The sequence below is a fragment of the Ahaetulla prasina genome, chromosome 2, assembly GCF_028640845.1.
Source record: "Ahaetulla prasina isolate Xishuangbanna chromosome 2, ASM2864084v1, whole genome shotgun sequence".
Classification (NCBI taxonomy): Eukaryota; Metazoa; Chordata; class Lepidosauria; order Squamata; family Colubridae; genus Ahaetulla; species Ahaetulla prasina.
The window spans coordinates 117567142-117584086 of NC_080540.1; the positions used below are offsets into that span (position 1 = coordinate 117567142).

The window sequence follows — 16945 nt, forward strand, 5'->3', positions numbered from 1 at the left end:
GCTACCAACTTGCCTTCCATTGAGGACCTGTATACTGCACGAATCAAGAAGAGGGCCGTGAAAATATTTGCAGATCCCTCGCATCCTGGACATAAACTGTTTCAACTCCTACCCTCAAAATGACGCTATAGAGCACTGCACACCAGAACAACTAGACACAAGAACAGTTTTTTCCCAAAGGCCATCACTCTGCTAAACAAATAATTCCCTCAACACTGTCAGACTATTTACTGATTCTGCACTACTATTAATCGTTTCATAGTTCCCATCACCAATCTCTTTCCACTTATGACTGTATGACTATAACTTGTTGCTGGCAATCCTTATGATTTATATTGATATATTGATCATCAATTGTGTTGTAAATGTTGTACCTTGATGAACGTATCTTTTCTTTTATGTACACTGAGAGCATATGCACCAAGACAAATTCCTTGTGTGTCCAATCACACTTGGCCAATAAAATTCTATTCTATTCTATTCTACTTCTCTGGCTAAACTGCTCTTAAATTAGGAAGCGTTTTCTAACATCCAGTTGGATTTTCTCTTCCTGTAGCTTAACTTAAAGCCGTTATTCCATGTCTTACGTTATGGAATGATGGATCAGAGGTCTTGACCTTCTGTGTGACACTATTTCAGCTATTCAAGGAATGCTATCATATGCACCCTCTGTCTAACATTCGGTTAACATAGAAGCTAAGTGCTGGCACAGTCCTTGTGCTGTCATGATTATTGGAAGCCAGATGAGTCTTATGTTGAGAAACGACTAAACCTACCTCACAAAAGAACAAATTTAAGATCCACTCCACCCAGGCCTCTGCTGGGCTCAGTTGAGGTCCTGAGGGCAGGCACTTTTGTCATTCTAATTCTAGTCTGCCCTTTACAAAGATATTAATGGATACCCATTTCTGGGTATGTGGAAAAATAGGTCAACATACGTGGATGCATGGGGAAAATTGTATTTTGAGATGATCGAAGCTAGGAATAACCCCCAGGACGGTGCCAATTGTTCACCCAGGCAACTACTCTGTAAAGCCAATAAAATCTAAGTTTGTTTTCTTAAAGTTTTTTAAACATTTGCAGATAACGGAATATCCTGTGTTTTATTTTCTTCTGAGAAATTGTTGTTGTGAAATCATTCTACATTTTATGGAAGTGGCAAAGGTTGTTTTTAAATTAGTTTATGATTTTATTTCCTTAGTTTAGAGATTTATTAGTCATCTTACAATTAAACATGCTAGGCAATAAAAGAGCTGTATATATATATATATATATATACACACTCCAATATAATGAAGAACAAAGCCATCCTACTGTGGTTAAAACAGCAAAGAACAGTAGACCATATTTCATAATTCCAAAGATGGGCAGAGAGAGGGAAACGACTGAAAGGCCCTTCATCCCTCAGCATATGAGGTGCATTTGCATGAAAGCAGGGCTGCAAAGACTGTCATATGGCTTCACAAAAAAATGAAAGTTAATAAACTGAACCACAGTTTGCAGATAACCCTAGGAATTGTATTTCTCCCTCCAAGAAGTTGAGAGCAGAATAGATGCCGGTCTTCTCCTCTTCATAATTGTGTTTTGCAGTACTATCTATGTGCACTTAAGATTAAACCAGATTCATTGGTATAAATTCAGCCTGACCTGACACTTGTGCATTCTCCTGAAAACCGCACAGAACATCTCACAGGCATAATTGCATTCAGATTATCCATAGTAATTTCAGGCATCTGATGTTCCTGTTTCCTAGAGCCTTTGAATCTATCTTAGAGTCAGATCAGAGATTCCCTCCGCAAAAGGTAGCGTTGGCCTCCTTCCGTTTATTTTTTCTTCTTCCATGATGTTTTCCTTCTGCCCGATTTGTTTTTTTGCAGGTCAGGAATGTTTGTGGCTACTCCTCACACTGGATTGCCTATGCCGCCGATGTTCCCCATGGGAGTAAGAACCTTAATTCAACAGTTTGCATGAAAAGTGCTTCTCTGCTTAGTGGAACATCTTGGCCCGCGCAAGACTAAATGCACATCGCCTCGGAATGCACTGGCTTTCTAATTTTATGAATGACTCTATTCATGCGGCCCCTCCTACCTTTCCCAAGTCCCACCCCTGGAATGTTTGGAAGTGTGCCACCGTTGCTATTGGCTGACAGGAGGTTCCTATTGGCCCTCAGCCCGGTAGGTGGGAGGGCCTGGGGAAAATATAAATACAGAAAGAACGGAATAGCACTGTAGGTACTGAAAGTAGCATAAAAGGGGGTGTGCCAGGGTCCTGAGACCTTATAGAGGTAAGGGGTCTGGGAGACTATTTTGCATCAGCTCTCAATTCTGTCTCATCCCGATCCTTCATCCTTCAAGAGTTTGCTTCCCTGGTGCTTTTGCTTCTCTCCTTCCCTCTTCCTGGCGGTCTTTTCTCATCGAACAGAAATGAGAGTGGCTGCCCTGACCCTCGTGGCTTTCCTGCTGTGTTTCTCTCAGGTGAGTAGCCTTAGCTAGACTAGCCCTTTCCCCTCTTCTTCCATAACTGAATTGGGGGTGCAACCTTATTGTCAATATGACAGTAAACAATGCTGTCAAATAGCAGAAATTGTAATGGGGTTGGATCAAATAGCAATAGCACTTATATACCGCTTCATAGTGCTTTATGGCCCTCTCTAAGCAGTTTACAGAGTCAGCATATTGCCCCCAACAATCTGGGCCCTCATTTGACCAACCTCAGAGGGATGGAAATTATCATTAAATCCCCAATAGCAGATTCTAGCCCCCAACGCTGACCTTCCCCGCCGGGGAATTTGGCTGAGTCGGATCGTACCAGGTGACGGGTCGGGCGTTCTTCCATTCGTACTTCATCTGGTCACCGAATTCGGCTTGACGGAGTAACAGAACGACAGAAGCGGAAGGGACTTTGGAGGTCGTCTAGTCCAACCCCCTGCTCAGTCAGGAAACTCTATACCATTTGAAGGCCGACCGCTTGCTAGAGGTGTTCCGAAACACCCCCACCCCCAGGAGGGGATCCGGAGCCAAACTTCACCGCCCGCCTAACCGCGGCAGCCCCACGCCGGTCGAGATCGGGAATAGCAGCAGCCCGTCGAGGGTGCGCAGAGGTTTCGTTTTCCGCCTCCGTCGCTTCCCGGAGCTGCCGGTCGCACGGCCTCCGCTGCCTCCGCGGCCGGACGCTTTGATTTGTCTCCAGAACTGTATCCCCGCAAGGTGGACGGAATGGAGACCTCGGCGGGGTTGAGGGAAGGTGGGGAGGAGAGAATGCCGGGACTGCGCGGCACGTAGCGCCCTCTAGGAAACTCCTTCGGTGTCTCCTTTAAAAAGGGGTGGGGGGTGGGTGAGGGAAGCCACGGGTGGAAAAGCGAAAGCGTTCGCTCCCGAAGAGCCAAAACGCAGGAAGGGGCTTCGTGGTTTTTTTCTGAACTTGGAGGCTGTTGGGAGTTGGTTAGCTGGAGCCTGGACGGTTTCCTCCCAGGGCTGCCGCAAGAACTGCCTTTCCCGGCCGCTCTCGCTCTTTTGCAGGTCGCGGGCCGCTGCCCTTTCCCATGCCGCTGCGCACCGCGTCCCCGTCGCTGCCCTCCGGGCGTCAGCTCGGTTTTCGACGACTGTGGCTGCTGCCAAGTGTGCGCCCGCCAGCTCAACGAGGACTGCGATAAGCTGTCGCCCTGCGATCCTCATAAAGGCCTGGAGTGCAATTTTGGGGCCGACCCCTTAGCGAATCGGGGCATCTGTTGGGGTAAGAGGCGCTTAGCACGCATAGGACCTGGAGCTGGAGGAGCCGTTCCTGATTTGGTGCTTCGAGATGAGGCACCGTCCAGCGATCATGGACGGTGCCAGGCTGGAAGAGGGGTCTGGAAGCGGCCCTCTGAATGACAGAAGGTTGGCTTTCCAGTTCTGGAGTTGTAGGTCTAAAAATCTATTGCTGGAAGAGAAGTAGCAGTGGGCTATTTTTAGCAAATTTTTAAAACAATTGTGTAAGCTTTTATACTGGGATTTCTGCATCTTTGTCCTATTGGAATACCCTGGGTTAATAATTAAGAATTTGCAGTGAAATTTTAAATGTTCCTGACCAGTGGTGAGTTTCAATTTTTTTTACTACCGGTTCTGTGGGTGTGGCTTGGTGGGAGTGGCAAGGGAAGGATACTATAAAATCTCCATTCCCACTCCACTCCAGGGGAAGGTTACTGCAAAAATCCCCATTTCCTCCCTATCAGCTGGGATTTGGGAGGCAGAGAATAGATGGGGGGGGGCAGTCAGAATTTTTACTAGTGGTTCTCCGAACTACTCAAAATTTTCACTACTGGTTCTCCAGAACTGGTGAGAATCAGCTGAATGCCACCTCTGATCCTGGCTCATAATATAATGTTCACTCCAGTGAAGTTTCTAGGTGATTAAGCACTGAAAAAATGCTTGACCTAGTGAAAAACAGATTAGTTAACCTCAGTTTCACAAGACGCAGCATTTTATTTGGGTAGCAGGGAACGGTTCCGAATCCATCCATCTTAGAAAAATGCCTTCATTCATTGCTTTGTGGCTGATTTGATAGGGCACAATCTTTACAAGCCAAAGGTCACAATATGCTAGATGACAGGTGGAAGGTTTATAGCACCACTGCTCATCAATGTGTGTAGACAGATTTGACTAGATGGACCAATGGTTTAACAGAAGGCAAGGCTGTTTGTTCAGGCTATTCGGCATATAAATCTGAGCTGGACTGATCTCCATGCCGAGTGATATTTTTTTGAGAGATGTTAGGTAAGTTATTAGAAATAGGGAGATCATTCAGAGCTAATGAAGATAACTTGTGTAAGTGTGATGGAATGTGCACCTGGAGGAGCGGTGGGAGAGTTTTGGCAACAAAGAGCTTTTCCAGAAAGAAGGCCAGATTAAGAGACTGCACAGTCCTGAGCTGGATGCAGAAAGGGGAAAATGGTTCAGGATAATCACACCCTACCCTAGACTCTCTCAGGATACATCTGTTAGGTTAGAAAGTTACAGCTTTAGTTTGGCAAGAGTCTGTCCATTACGTGCAAGCAAATAAAGCATTGGACTTGATTGGATCTCAGTGTCTTGTGTCTGGGCTTGGACCTTACAGTAAGTTTCCAAAATACTGTGTCTTATCCCAGCTTCCTCTAGTTTACTGGCAAATAAGATCACTCTGTAGTACTTAGTAACTTCTGTGCTCAGTAGTACAGTAGTATACAAAGCGATTGGGGTAGTGATATAAATCCAGAGATTTGAGAAATTTTTAATAACTATGCAGAAGTGAAAGTAGAAAAAATGCACATAGAAAACCAGATTTCCTTCATAACTGAAGGAGATTTGCTTCTTAGCAAGCAGAGCAGATGAAATTTTTTATTTCCAAGATTTCCAGGATGTACATACATGAGGGGACTTGCTTTAAGAACTATGACTTCCAAATGATCTAGCCCAGAGTTGTCAAACTAAATTTCATTGAGGGCCGCATCAGGATTGTGTTTGTTCTCAGGGTGGGGGTGGGGGGCAGGAGGGGCGTGGCCAGCTCAACGTCACTCATCGGGGCTCCGTTTTTGGCCATGGCGGCCTCCTGCAGCCCTCTGCCAGCCAAAACAGAGCTCAGGGAGGCCATGTGCAGACTGCCTGGGCTTCATTTTCGCTGGCAGAGGGTTGCAGGAGGCCATCGTGGCTGAAAACGGAGCCCAGGAGGGTCACAAGCAACACTCCCAAGTTCCATTTTAGCTGGCAGAGGCACCATGGGCTGGTCCTTCGCTGCTTCTAGGACGGGCCCACCGGCCAGATCTAAGCAACCCATGGGCCAGATCCAGTGGTGGGATTCAAATAATTTAACAACCAGTTCTCTGCCCTAATGTCCAGCTGGGTAGGCATGATTCAGTGGTCATGTGACCAGGTGGATGTGGCCAACTCAACGTCACTCACGTCGATGGGTGCTTCGCCTTAGCTGTTATAATGTAATAAGGGTTAACCAGAGAGGCAGTTTCTGTAAGCAGGGCAATAAAGATTAGGCTAGAAACACCACCAGAATGTTTCCTTTCTGCCTTCCTTACAGGATTAGCCCTGTAAAGTGGAAAAAAACAAAATGAGATTTCTTCCAACAACTGGTTCTCCAAACTGCTTAGAAAGTTAACAACCGGTTCTCCTGAATAGGTGCGAACTGGCTGAATCCCACCACTGGCCAGATCCGGCCTGCGGGCCTTGAGTTTGATACTCCTGATCTAGCCATAGCTTCATACACCCAGTGGAAAAATATACAGGAAATAAAAGAAACCCTCTTAAGCACATATAGACCAAGTAAAAAAGAAGTCAATGTTGCAGAACAAGGAGGTGAAGACCACATCCTTTTATGCTAGAGTTCTTCTCAGCAGACCCTCCAGCAGAAGGCCTCCAGCCCTCTCCCAAGCCACTGCAACCTGATCCCAGGCTGTGTGTGCTTTTCACATCCTGTTTTCACATGTCTATTTAAAGCTCAGAACACTCACCTCTTGTTGACGTGGCCCCTAAAAACCCAGTTCTGCAGATAAATATTTTCCTCTGACTTCTAATGGTGATAGCCAGGGACTTACTGTGTTTTTCACTTCTGCATAATCTAACTCTGAGGTTTCAGGTACCACACCCAGCTTCAACTGAAATTGTATGTTAGCGCACACCAGTGGGATGTGACCTTGAAGTCTTCTCAGCACCTCTTGGTTATTTTTCTGGTCTGTTTGTGTGAACGGTGCTCCCTGGTGACTACGAAGGTGAAATCCTAATTAGATGTAGGTTGGGAAATTCAGGATGATTTAAGACTTCTTTTTGCAGCTATTTCAAAGGGTCACATGTATGTTTGTTTGAAAACAGATTAATAAGAAATTACCTGGTTTGGGGAAGGAAAAAGGGTGATTAGTGGTAGCTTGCTCCAACACAATATCTTGGTATTTTATTTTTTGTTGTTTTTTGTTTTGAATTTATATCCCGCCCTTCTCCGAAGACTCAGGGCGGCTTACACTGTGTTAAGCAATAGTCTTCATCCATTTGTATATTATGTACAAAGTCAACTTTTATTGCCCCCAACAATCTGGGTCCTCATTTTACCTACCTTATAAAGGATGGAAGGCTGAGTCAACCTTGGGCCTGGTGGGACTTGAGCTTGCAGTAATTGCAAGCAGCTGTGTTAATAACAGACAGACTTAGTCTGCTGAGCCACCAGAGGCCCTATGCAATTTGTATCTTCTAACAGGATCCTCTCTTATAAACACGTACGTTACATATGATTACCTTTAAACACACAGCTACTCAATTGGAATATCTTTTTTCTTCCCTTCCTCAGCAAAGCAAGAAGGTCGGACCTGCGAATACAACGGCCGAATCTACCAAAATGGAGAAAACTTCCAGCCTAGCTGCAAACATCAATGCACTTGCATTGATGGAGCGGTGGGTTGCCAGCCTCTTTGCCCATTGGAACTACCTCTGGCTTCACTAGGCTGTCCCAGTCCCCGGCTCCTTAAAGTATCTGGTCAATGCTGCAAGAAATTTGTGTGCAGCAAAGGACCCAAGAAGTACAAAGGTGTCACCTTTGAGCACAACTCAAATGGAGAGGCCAGTAGCAATGAAATCATCTATGTGGGCAAAGGTGGACACTGGAAAAACCTGCCAGGTGAGTGGGCAGAAGACAGAAACTCAGCAAAGTTGTTACTCAAGTCCCACCAGGGTTAGTGAATATGTTCAGTTAGGAGCTTTAAGTACTTTCCTTATTCAACTGAAAGAAATATTTATCTTGGTAAAGTTGGGAAGAGATCATAGGGAAAGAGGATTTTGCAATTTATAATTGCTTCAAAGATCTAGATAGAAGAGTACTCGATCAGGAGTACTCTTTGGAAGGAACAACTGCTGCTGAGCACCTAACCAGAATATCCACTAGTCATCTTTTTTAAGGCTGGAAGGTCATAGGTGTTCTGACCTAGGCTTCCTTAGAAAGTATAAAACACAATCTTAGTCCCGCAAAACCTTTTTTATTTATACGACTGCAAATTACTTTCATTTACAGTCTGCAAGGCTTGATAAACAGACTTTCAGAGGAAGGTTATTAACACCCACCTATCTCACGTGGAACGCTGCCCGAGAGCTAATTTCCAGATACAGGGCAAAGCCAAACTTGGCACAGCGTCATAAACAGAATTTTCCAATCTTGAATCGGCCAGATAAACTAATTTCTTCCTGCAAAAGCTCACGTCCCATTCGCTCTTCTTTTATGCCTTATAAGAGAGGCCAATCATCTCCAAGCCTTACTCCAAAGTCGACCCTGTTTTAATTAATTAATTGTTCTTGTCGTTTGGCAGCTGTGCGCATGCGCACACTGGGAACAGGCTTCTGCTGTTCTTCTGCCTCGCTGCTGTCAGACTCCGGAGGCTGCACATAACTATCAGATGCCTTGGCCCCCTCTCTGCCCCTTTGATGCAGAGCCCTCATCTGAACTTTCCCCAGGCCCCAGGACTGGCCCAGGTTCCTCCCCAATCTCCTCACTGTCCGACTCTGCTGCAAGCTCTGCTGGCATGGTGTAGCTCTCTGCATGGTGCTACTGTTGCAGGTCAAATTTATTGTCCTTGAAGTAATTTGTAGGAATATTTTCTTTTACGATTATTTAATGGAAATAAGACTTTGTAGGCCTACAGTAGGTATTATTCAGATTAGATTAACAGGGGCAGTACATGGAAAACCGCAGCAATATAATCTAAATGTGACCGGATGTGAAGTCAATAGCCAAGGAAGCCTCCTAAATTTGTTGTCTGTTAAATTTTCTGGTTGAGGCTGAGTCTTGCAATCCCCTCTGCTTTTACTGCCTATATGTAATCTGTGCACTCTCAAAAGTTGGTGCTTTGAGAAGATAGCATAGCATAGAATTCTTTATTGGCCAAGTGTGATTGGACACACAAGGAATTGTGTGTCCAATCACACTTGGTGTAGATACAAGCAACAAGATGTGCATAGGATATAACGAGCTGATCTTAAAAATAGTTTTGTTTCAACAACAAGAGATTAAAAAGCTAACCTTGTGTTGGGAGGTGATTCTAAGTAGGATGGGAGCACTAAACAAAAATAGGGGTAAGAATGGCAGTAGCCTATTGCCCTTTTGGGATCTAAATCTGATCCTCTTCAGAATCATGAAATATGATACTTTATTTGCATTTTGCTTTGGTTTCCAGCTGCTATTTCTATTAAACATGACTGTGGTGAGGGCGGGGTCAGAAAGCACTGCATCCATATGAGGGTTTTTTTCCCCACCTGAAGTCCAGAGTGTAACTTTCTCAAGATCTCCGGAGATTGCAAGATAATTCTGTGGGTTCATTCTCACATCCTGCTTGCTGCAGCACAAAGATGGCTGATTATTTTGGTGGGGCATATCGTAAGGGCATTACTTCCTTATCATCTCCAGCCCACAACTGAGGCAACCCAGACCCATTCTTAGTTGGAAGAATTTTTTTCCTTTCCCAGTGGAAAACTTCTTATGTAACATGCAGACATGTCTTGGAGTGGCAAGGGACATTGGTCAGGGACATTGTCTGCTCAATTCCAATTGGCTCAGGTCAACCGTAGAAACACCTCTCCCCATCAATTGTTGGGCACTGGGCCTCCATGAGTATTTTGGTTTTGGTTGCAACCTGGCCTTTTTATCTTTACAATATTAGACTCCCAGGACACAAATAGATTTTCAACCAGGAATCTTGCTATCTGGTATGTGTGTACAGTGTACATATGTGTGCGTTGAGAAGGTTGTAAATAAATATATAAATTAGAAAAAGCCTAAGAGGCACACATACCCTCAGGGAAAGGGGAATGGGAGGAAGAAAAGATATTTTACTTGATCAAAAATGATTTGCAGAGGAAATTGGCTTCCGAGAGGAAAAAAAAAATCTAGAGGCAACTGGTGTAAAGGCACAATAGCATTGAATTCTTTCTGGTTCAGACATTTCTGCTTTTCCAATGAGCTCTTCTGATCTTTCAGATATACTTTTTGGGTGGGGAGGCACAAATTCTTTGATGTAGGCTAGAATGTATTTTTAATTACCACTCTATAAGGGTTTCATGGATGCTGCCATCTAGTGGTTAATTGAATCATCGCAGGCTTTATAGAGGATTGTGGATTTCCTGAGAGTTTGATGTTTGTCAGAAGCATGTAGTAAATGATAAAAATTAGATGCTGATTTATCAGTGGACTCTGCACATGTTCAGGAGAGTGATAGGTGGCTGATTCTCCTTCTGGAAAAACTAGCAAGAAATCCACCAGTCACTCTCCTGAAACTACTTTGTATTGAAAGTTGCATGAGGGAGTATCACTCCCCATTCACATTGCTGAGTCATGATGAAGATACCATAGTTGGTGAGAGCAACATAATTTATCTCAATATAACTTCTTCCCAGCAGAAGGGAGCAGGAAAAAAAAACATGGCTGTAAGAGTCAGCCCTGACTCTTGTTTAATTTTCCATGCAAAATAGAAATAAGAAATGTCCCCAGACATTTTTAAAATTATAGGAGTGTGGAAGAGGAAGGCAGATCTGAGGTGGGCCCCAAAGTTTTAAACACAGAAAAGTTGGTACCTGAACCCCAGAACTCAAATTTGGTTTCTTTCGTTGTCTTTCTTCGGTTTGCTGTGCTATAACCATCTGATACATGGTTTGCTTTGAACTCTTCATGAAATGCCCAGTGGAGTAGCAGAACTGCCACAGAAGCTTTTCTTGGCATAAGAAGAACTTCGCCGGACAAATCTGAACATCTAAATAAATAATTGCTCAGTTTCTGAAAGTGCCAAGCCCTGAACGACTCACTAGCACTGCACTAATGGCTGCCCACTCCTGGTCCATCAACAGCATCTCGTTGTTTGCAGTCATTCCAGTTGCTGGGATATTGTTTTGCTCCCTTGGGATCCCTATGATGGTGAAGTAATGAGATTTTCTCTCTCTCTCCTCAGCATGGAGACCATCCTTCAAGGATCAGAATACCAAGCAAGAACGCAAATGCTTGGCCCAGACCACGCACTGGTCGCCATGCTCTAAAAGTTGTGGTTTTGGCATCTCTACCCGCATCAACAGCAATAATCCCCAATGCAAGCTGATCAAAGAAACCCGATTGTGTCAGGTCAGGCCCTGTGAGCAGCCTGATTTTTCAAAGCTAAAGGTAAGATGGCAGAACCAAAAGAAAAGGAGGGCTAGTGTTGGTTACAGCAGCCTTCCCTATTGATCCCAGCCATAGATCATGCTGTGTGGAGTTGACGAGAGTCGCAGTCCAAATGGGGAAGAGACCTTACAATTATAATCCAGTTTCTGGAAATCAGAATGTATATATTAATATACTAATATTAAGTATATATTAATTTAAAAATATGAGTTTCCTGAAGCCAGGTATTGAAGGGGTTCTGGGTAAGGAATGGGGCAGTGGTGAAATTCAAAAATTTCCCCTACCGGTTCTGTGGGTGTGGTTTGGTGGGCGTGGCTTGGTGGGCATGTGACCGGGAAAACCAACTATCACACTTTACACAAAAATAACAAAAAAGCTACACAACTGACTCACACACAATGCAAAAGCAGCTGGACTTCACACAAAACGGCCCCTGCAACAAGCAGGAACCTCATAGAGAACTCAAAAATTGCCTTATACACTGTAAGCCGCCCTGAGTCTTCGGAGAAGGGCGGGGTATAAATGTAAACAAACAAAAAAAAAACATTCACACTTTACACAAAAATACTGGTTCGGGCAATAGGTAGTAAAAAAAATGCTTTAAAAAGTAAAAAAAAAAGTTCCCGCGGCACATCTGATTGTCACAGCTGATTGTGGGAGCCTTTTTTTTACTTTTTAAAGCATTTTTTTTTACTACCGGTTCAGGTGAATAGGCCCGAATCGGTAGCATTTCACCCCTGGAATGGGATATCTAATAATAGAAGTCAGCATTCCCTAACCAATGCTAATCTGTGGTTCTCACTTCAGGCACCCTAATTAAATGTTCTGTAGTTTGATTTTCTCCAGGGATATTTGGGACAGTATCTCCAGAGTTTTACTGGCCATGTTTGTAGGGAGCTTTCGATGGGTTGCTGCAGTGCACTACCCTGCGGAAAGCTGTACTAATTCATAGCAGTCTGGGCCCGAGACAGGACTAAATGGGTAGCATTAAATGCTTTCTCCCTCCCCACCCCATTTTTTTTTAGAAAGGCAAGAAATGTCTGAGGACGCACAAAGTGCAAGAGCCGGTGAGATTAAGTCATGCCGGTTGCAAGAGCCCACGTCGTTACCAGCCAAGTTACTGTGGGGCCTGCCTGGATGGCCGCTGCTGTGTACCCCTGCGCACTCGTACGCTAAATGTACCCTTCCATTGTCCTGATGGGAGCACTTTTACCAAGAAGGTCATGATGATCCATACTTGCCAATGTGGGGCAGCTCACTGCCCGCTGCTGAGTGAAGCTGCCATGGGCCCCCAGTATCAGCTGAATGGGGACATTCACAAATTCCTGGAATGATGGGGCATGCCGACCTCTCTGCTGGTGCCTCTGACGGAGTTCCCAAATTACTTTGTTTGGGTCATCCAGGTCCCTTGCTTGATCCATGAAGCTAAGACATGCTGTAGTTGCTCTGCTTCCCTGAATGCAAATCCGGAAGACAAAATGGCATTTGGAAATGGCCTAACCCTTCGGTATTTGGAAAATGCATTGAGCTATGTTGGAAGTATGGCTATTCAGTGACTGGGAACAGATCAAATGGCACAGATATCAGTCTGTCTATTCAGTCCAGCCAGGCTCAGGCTGGAACTGAGTCTCATGCTACTACAGTAGTAGAAGATCAAAGACTTCTGATTTTTTAAAAAAAATTTCACGGCCCTCGTGCTGGAAAGGTTAAGGAAGCACAGCATTATGTACTATCGGTAGCTGGTAGGGGTGAGTGGGCTGGGGTTCAGGTTGCTAAATCCCAAATTGGGCAGTTTTGACAGTGTCAGGATCCCAGAATTTAGGAAAAAATAGTACATTTTAAGTTAGATAAGAATCAGCTATGGTGGAATAAGCTGCCTTTGAAAAGAGCCATAATTCTGATGAGTTCAGGATCTGGCAGTAAAACCTTAAAGTAACCAGATGAATAAGGAATGAAAAGGAGATGTGAAACAAAACTCAGATAACAAAGTATGTGTTCCCCCCCGCCCCGCCCCCGGGCTCCTGTGATTTTTCTGACCAACTGGCCAGAAAGGGATGCTGGTTGGGTCTTCCTCTCCCTTATCTCACCATTGTTTACTTCTGCTCTTTGTTTTGCTTCCTCCTCGTCCTTCAGTTTGAAACCGCCTTGCTAGTTTGCGCATCTTTACATCCAAAGGCTGCCTTCCCGACTGCCCACAGTGCCCCCTAATGGCAAGATTTTTTTCAGGAAGGAGCCACCTGCAATGACCCAGCATTAAGGGAAATCATGGCTCATCCATGGTCTACTTTCAATCTTCTCTAGTATGCAGTCTGTTAGGCTACCAGAGCAGGGACACGGTGGCTCAGTGGCTAAGATGCTGAGCTGGTTGATCAAAAGGTTGGCAGTTCAGCAGTGCGAATCCCTTGTCCCAGCTTCTGCAACCTAGCAGTTTGAAAGCACGTAAAAAATGCAAGTAGAAAAATAGGGGCCACCTTTGGTGGGAAGGTAAAGCGTTCCATATGCCTTTGGCGTTTAGTCATGCCGGCCACATGACCACGGAGACATCTTCAGACAGCGCTGGCTCTTCGGCTTTGAAACGGAGATGAGCACCGCCCCCTAGAGTCGGGAACAACTAGGACCGTGATGGCGAACCTATGGCACGCATGCCAGAAGTGGCACGCAGCGCTCTCTTTGATGGCACGCAAGCCGTCACCCCAGTTCAGCTCTCCTGCACTCCCGCTGGCTAGCTGGTCTTTGGGTCTCTGCGGAGCATGCAAGGGGAAGCGCAAGCATGCGTGGGGTGGAGTGCATGTGCAGGGACCGCACGCACATTGCATTTTGGGGGTTCAGGCGCGTGCACTTTGGGCACTCAGTCTGGACAAGGTTAGCCATCACTGAACTAGGACATATGTGCGAGGGGAACCTTTACCTTTTAGGCTACCAGACTGTTGCTGCCAGTCTAGATTTTAAGCTTCACATTCATGAATCTCAAACAGAGGAAAAACAAAATTATTTTATGGGCATGTTTTAAAATGAGTTAAAGTAGAGTTGAAAGAGGATCTGCAGCCATTTTAATCTCTGCTTTAAAAAGTTTGTACAAAGATGATAGTTGCACAAAGAATTTATGTGTTGGGCTGCAGCAGCAGAGAATTATAAAAAGCAGTGTTTGAAATACTGTCCATTCTCCAATCAATGATTAAGCCGAAAAGCACCCTTTACAAAAGCACTTTTTAAAAAACAAACATCCTTTTCCCATTCTGTTCCTGGTGAACAGCAAAAGTAAGGCTGAACAAAAATTCAGGGCACAGTATTAGAAGGGACTTGAGACATTTTGGGGCAGTTAGGAAAACCTATATTTATACGTGCAGCAAAGTACTCTGCTCTGAAGATTATTTTATAGATTTTTTTTATTTTGTTTGTTTTGCATAAAGAAAAGCTTCAACAATAGATTGGAGTGATGGCTATTTAGCTTCATAATGAAGCCTTCTGTGCATTTCCTTCTGTATGCAAAGCTTTTATTCCTATTTAATCTTAAGGTTGCTACAGTGATAGTTCAAAGTTTCTCATTTTAGTCTGGGTTTTATGACCCTTCCTGCTTGATAGAAGGCTCTGTAGCAGAAAAACAGGATACTGCCCTTTCAAAATGATATTCAAAATGGACTTGATGTAATGCTTCCAAAACAATCTTTGCCAGAGATAAACAATGGAATGGATATATCTTATGGACTTTGATTTGTCTTGATCACTTGTAGGCATCTGATGTCCTCTAAATCTATTCTGCATAATTAACATCAACATGAGTCAAAATGAATGGTGGGGCAAGGGATTGTGGAACCACCAATGGTTCCCAATCTGTAGAGGACAAAGGTCCTCCAGGATGGGCTGTAAAGTATGCACATGAACATACACACACAGTTCAAATCTAGCGAGATTATAAAACCTTGTGAAAGGGAGCGAGCTATTGCTGACAACCACATAAGATTCTGACATTACTTTGGGTTTTTTATTTTAAGATTAAAACTAATTTTTATTTGGTTTAGGAATCCCATGTACTGTGTGTGTTGGGAGCAGGGGTCACGTACCATGGTGAGTGCAGGCACCACATGGCTGATCTGTGGCTTATGTGGCAGGCCTAAAAAAGAACCTTTCCATTGTTGGGCTTCAAATTAAGGAAAAAATGAGAGTCACTTGGAAGGCACCAGCATGTTTTTGATTCTTGGAACCATCAACTCTGAATCTGCGACTCTCTCAAAATGACTTTAGAGATGGTTATAGTACAAGTAGCTGACTATTTTTGGGCTGTGGGGATTGAGCATTGCTATGCTACTTGCATTGGGATTGTACTTTGGACTTTTTCCCCAAATCTGTAAGGGGACAGGCAGGACCTGGTCTTATTTGGAATGCTTCTGCTATTTTAAAATATATTTTATTCAAAGCTATGCTGATTCTTTGTTTCAATGAAGATAATATGGCTATAATTCTGTACAATGTCATGTCCACGAATGAAGCCAAGTGTCCCAGGATAATGTTGTAGGATCCAATCTAAGTCGGTCACCGGGACTAGAGTTTTAGCCTTCCAAGCTTTCAGACTCTTGCTAGAGCCCATCTATTGTCATGTCCCTCTCCCTGCCCTTTGGTGGAAGATATACAACCCCTTAAAGAAGAAAATTGAGAGAAGTAAAATACTTCTGAATATCTGGAGCAGAGCAAGGAATTCCTGATTCCTTCCTGATAAACCCCTCAGACCTCCCTCATTTTGCGGAAAACATCAACAGGTATTGAATAATTAACTGAGCAATCCCTCAGCATTTGGGAGCACAGCAGCAGAAGGCAGAGGCATAATTGTTGAAACAATGCCCATTTGGAAAAACAAACAAACCTGCTGATGAGTATTGCCAAGTAAAGCAGTCCTCATGAGTTGGAATATTCAAAGGCAACTTTGCATAGTAGTCAGCCAAACCCTGTGCGGAGTTTTGGAAATCAGATTTAAATGTGTTTGTATCAGGGATGCAGGTTCAACCGAGTTTTTTTTTAGATCAGCCCTCAATTTGTGGGACTCATTTTGCTGCATTTCTTAGGTAGGTTCTGCTATGTACTTAGCAGAATGCAGACATGCATGCACATATACATATGTGCTAGTAAAGTAGACCCACAGATCCTATTTCTAAGGAAACATAGTTACCGGTATGTCCTGACGTAGTTAACCGGAGATTAGAAGGATCAATAGTAATAGAGGACACCCCCACCCAACACTATTAATACCACCTGCATACAGTCCCTTCTGTGTTACAATTATCAGAATTCTTCAATCTTTTCTCAATTGTGGAAAAATAATTGGAAAATACTAGGCTGGGGAAGATGTCGTCCACCAAATGTTGTTGAATCAAGATCCTGTCAATTCTAGTCAACACGATAAAAACATAGGAATGAGTTGAGGTTATAACCGGACATCTATTTTTTTTAAAAAAAAATCACAGCAGGATTATTTTGTGCTAAAATCTACAGAGATCAATGTCTCTTTTGTCCCTCTTTGTTCATTTAGTATAATAATTAAACTGTTGGATGAAGATAGAAGTTGGGTGAATAACACTATCTTCACCTCAAAGAGATATTGTGAAGATAATTTCAGAGCAATCCTATGTACTAAATGCAACATAGAAACCGACATGTGTAAATAGATAATGTTTACATGGATAAATCATTTATGAATTGTAATTTTAAATTTAAATTTTTCTTTCACTTTCTTCTTGGGTTAGGAAGAGATTGGGAAAGATGGCATAAATGATTATATTATATAATATACATAATTTTTACTAAAGGAATT

General features: G+C 43.7%; 1 protein-coding gene across 1 annotated transcript; it reads left to right on the forward strand.

The window, feature by feature from the left end:
• The first annotated feature begins 2252 nt into the window (after positions 1-2252).
• On the forward strand, positions 2253-15550 carry LOC131191482 (CCN family member 1-like). Its single transcript, XM_058169668.1, has 5 exons — positions 2253-2474; positions 3519-3732; positions 7300-7626; positions 10937-11142; positions 12168-15550. The coding sequence occupies exons 1-5, from the start codon at positions 2424-2426 to the stop codon at positions 12474-12476; spliced, it is 1107 nt and encodes a 368-aa protein (XP_058025651.1). The 5' UTR covers positions 2253-2423; the 3' UTR covers positions 12477-15550.
• Positions 15551-16945: the final 1395 nt, after the last annotated feature.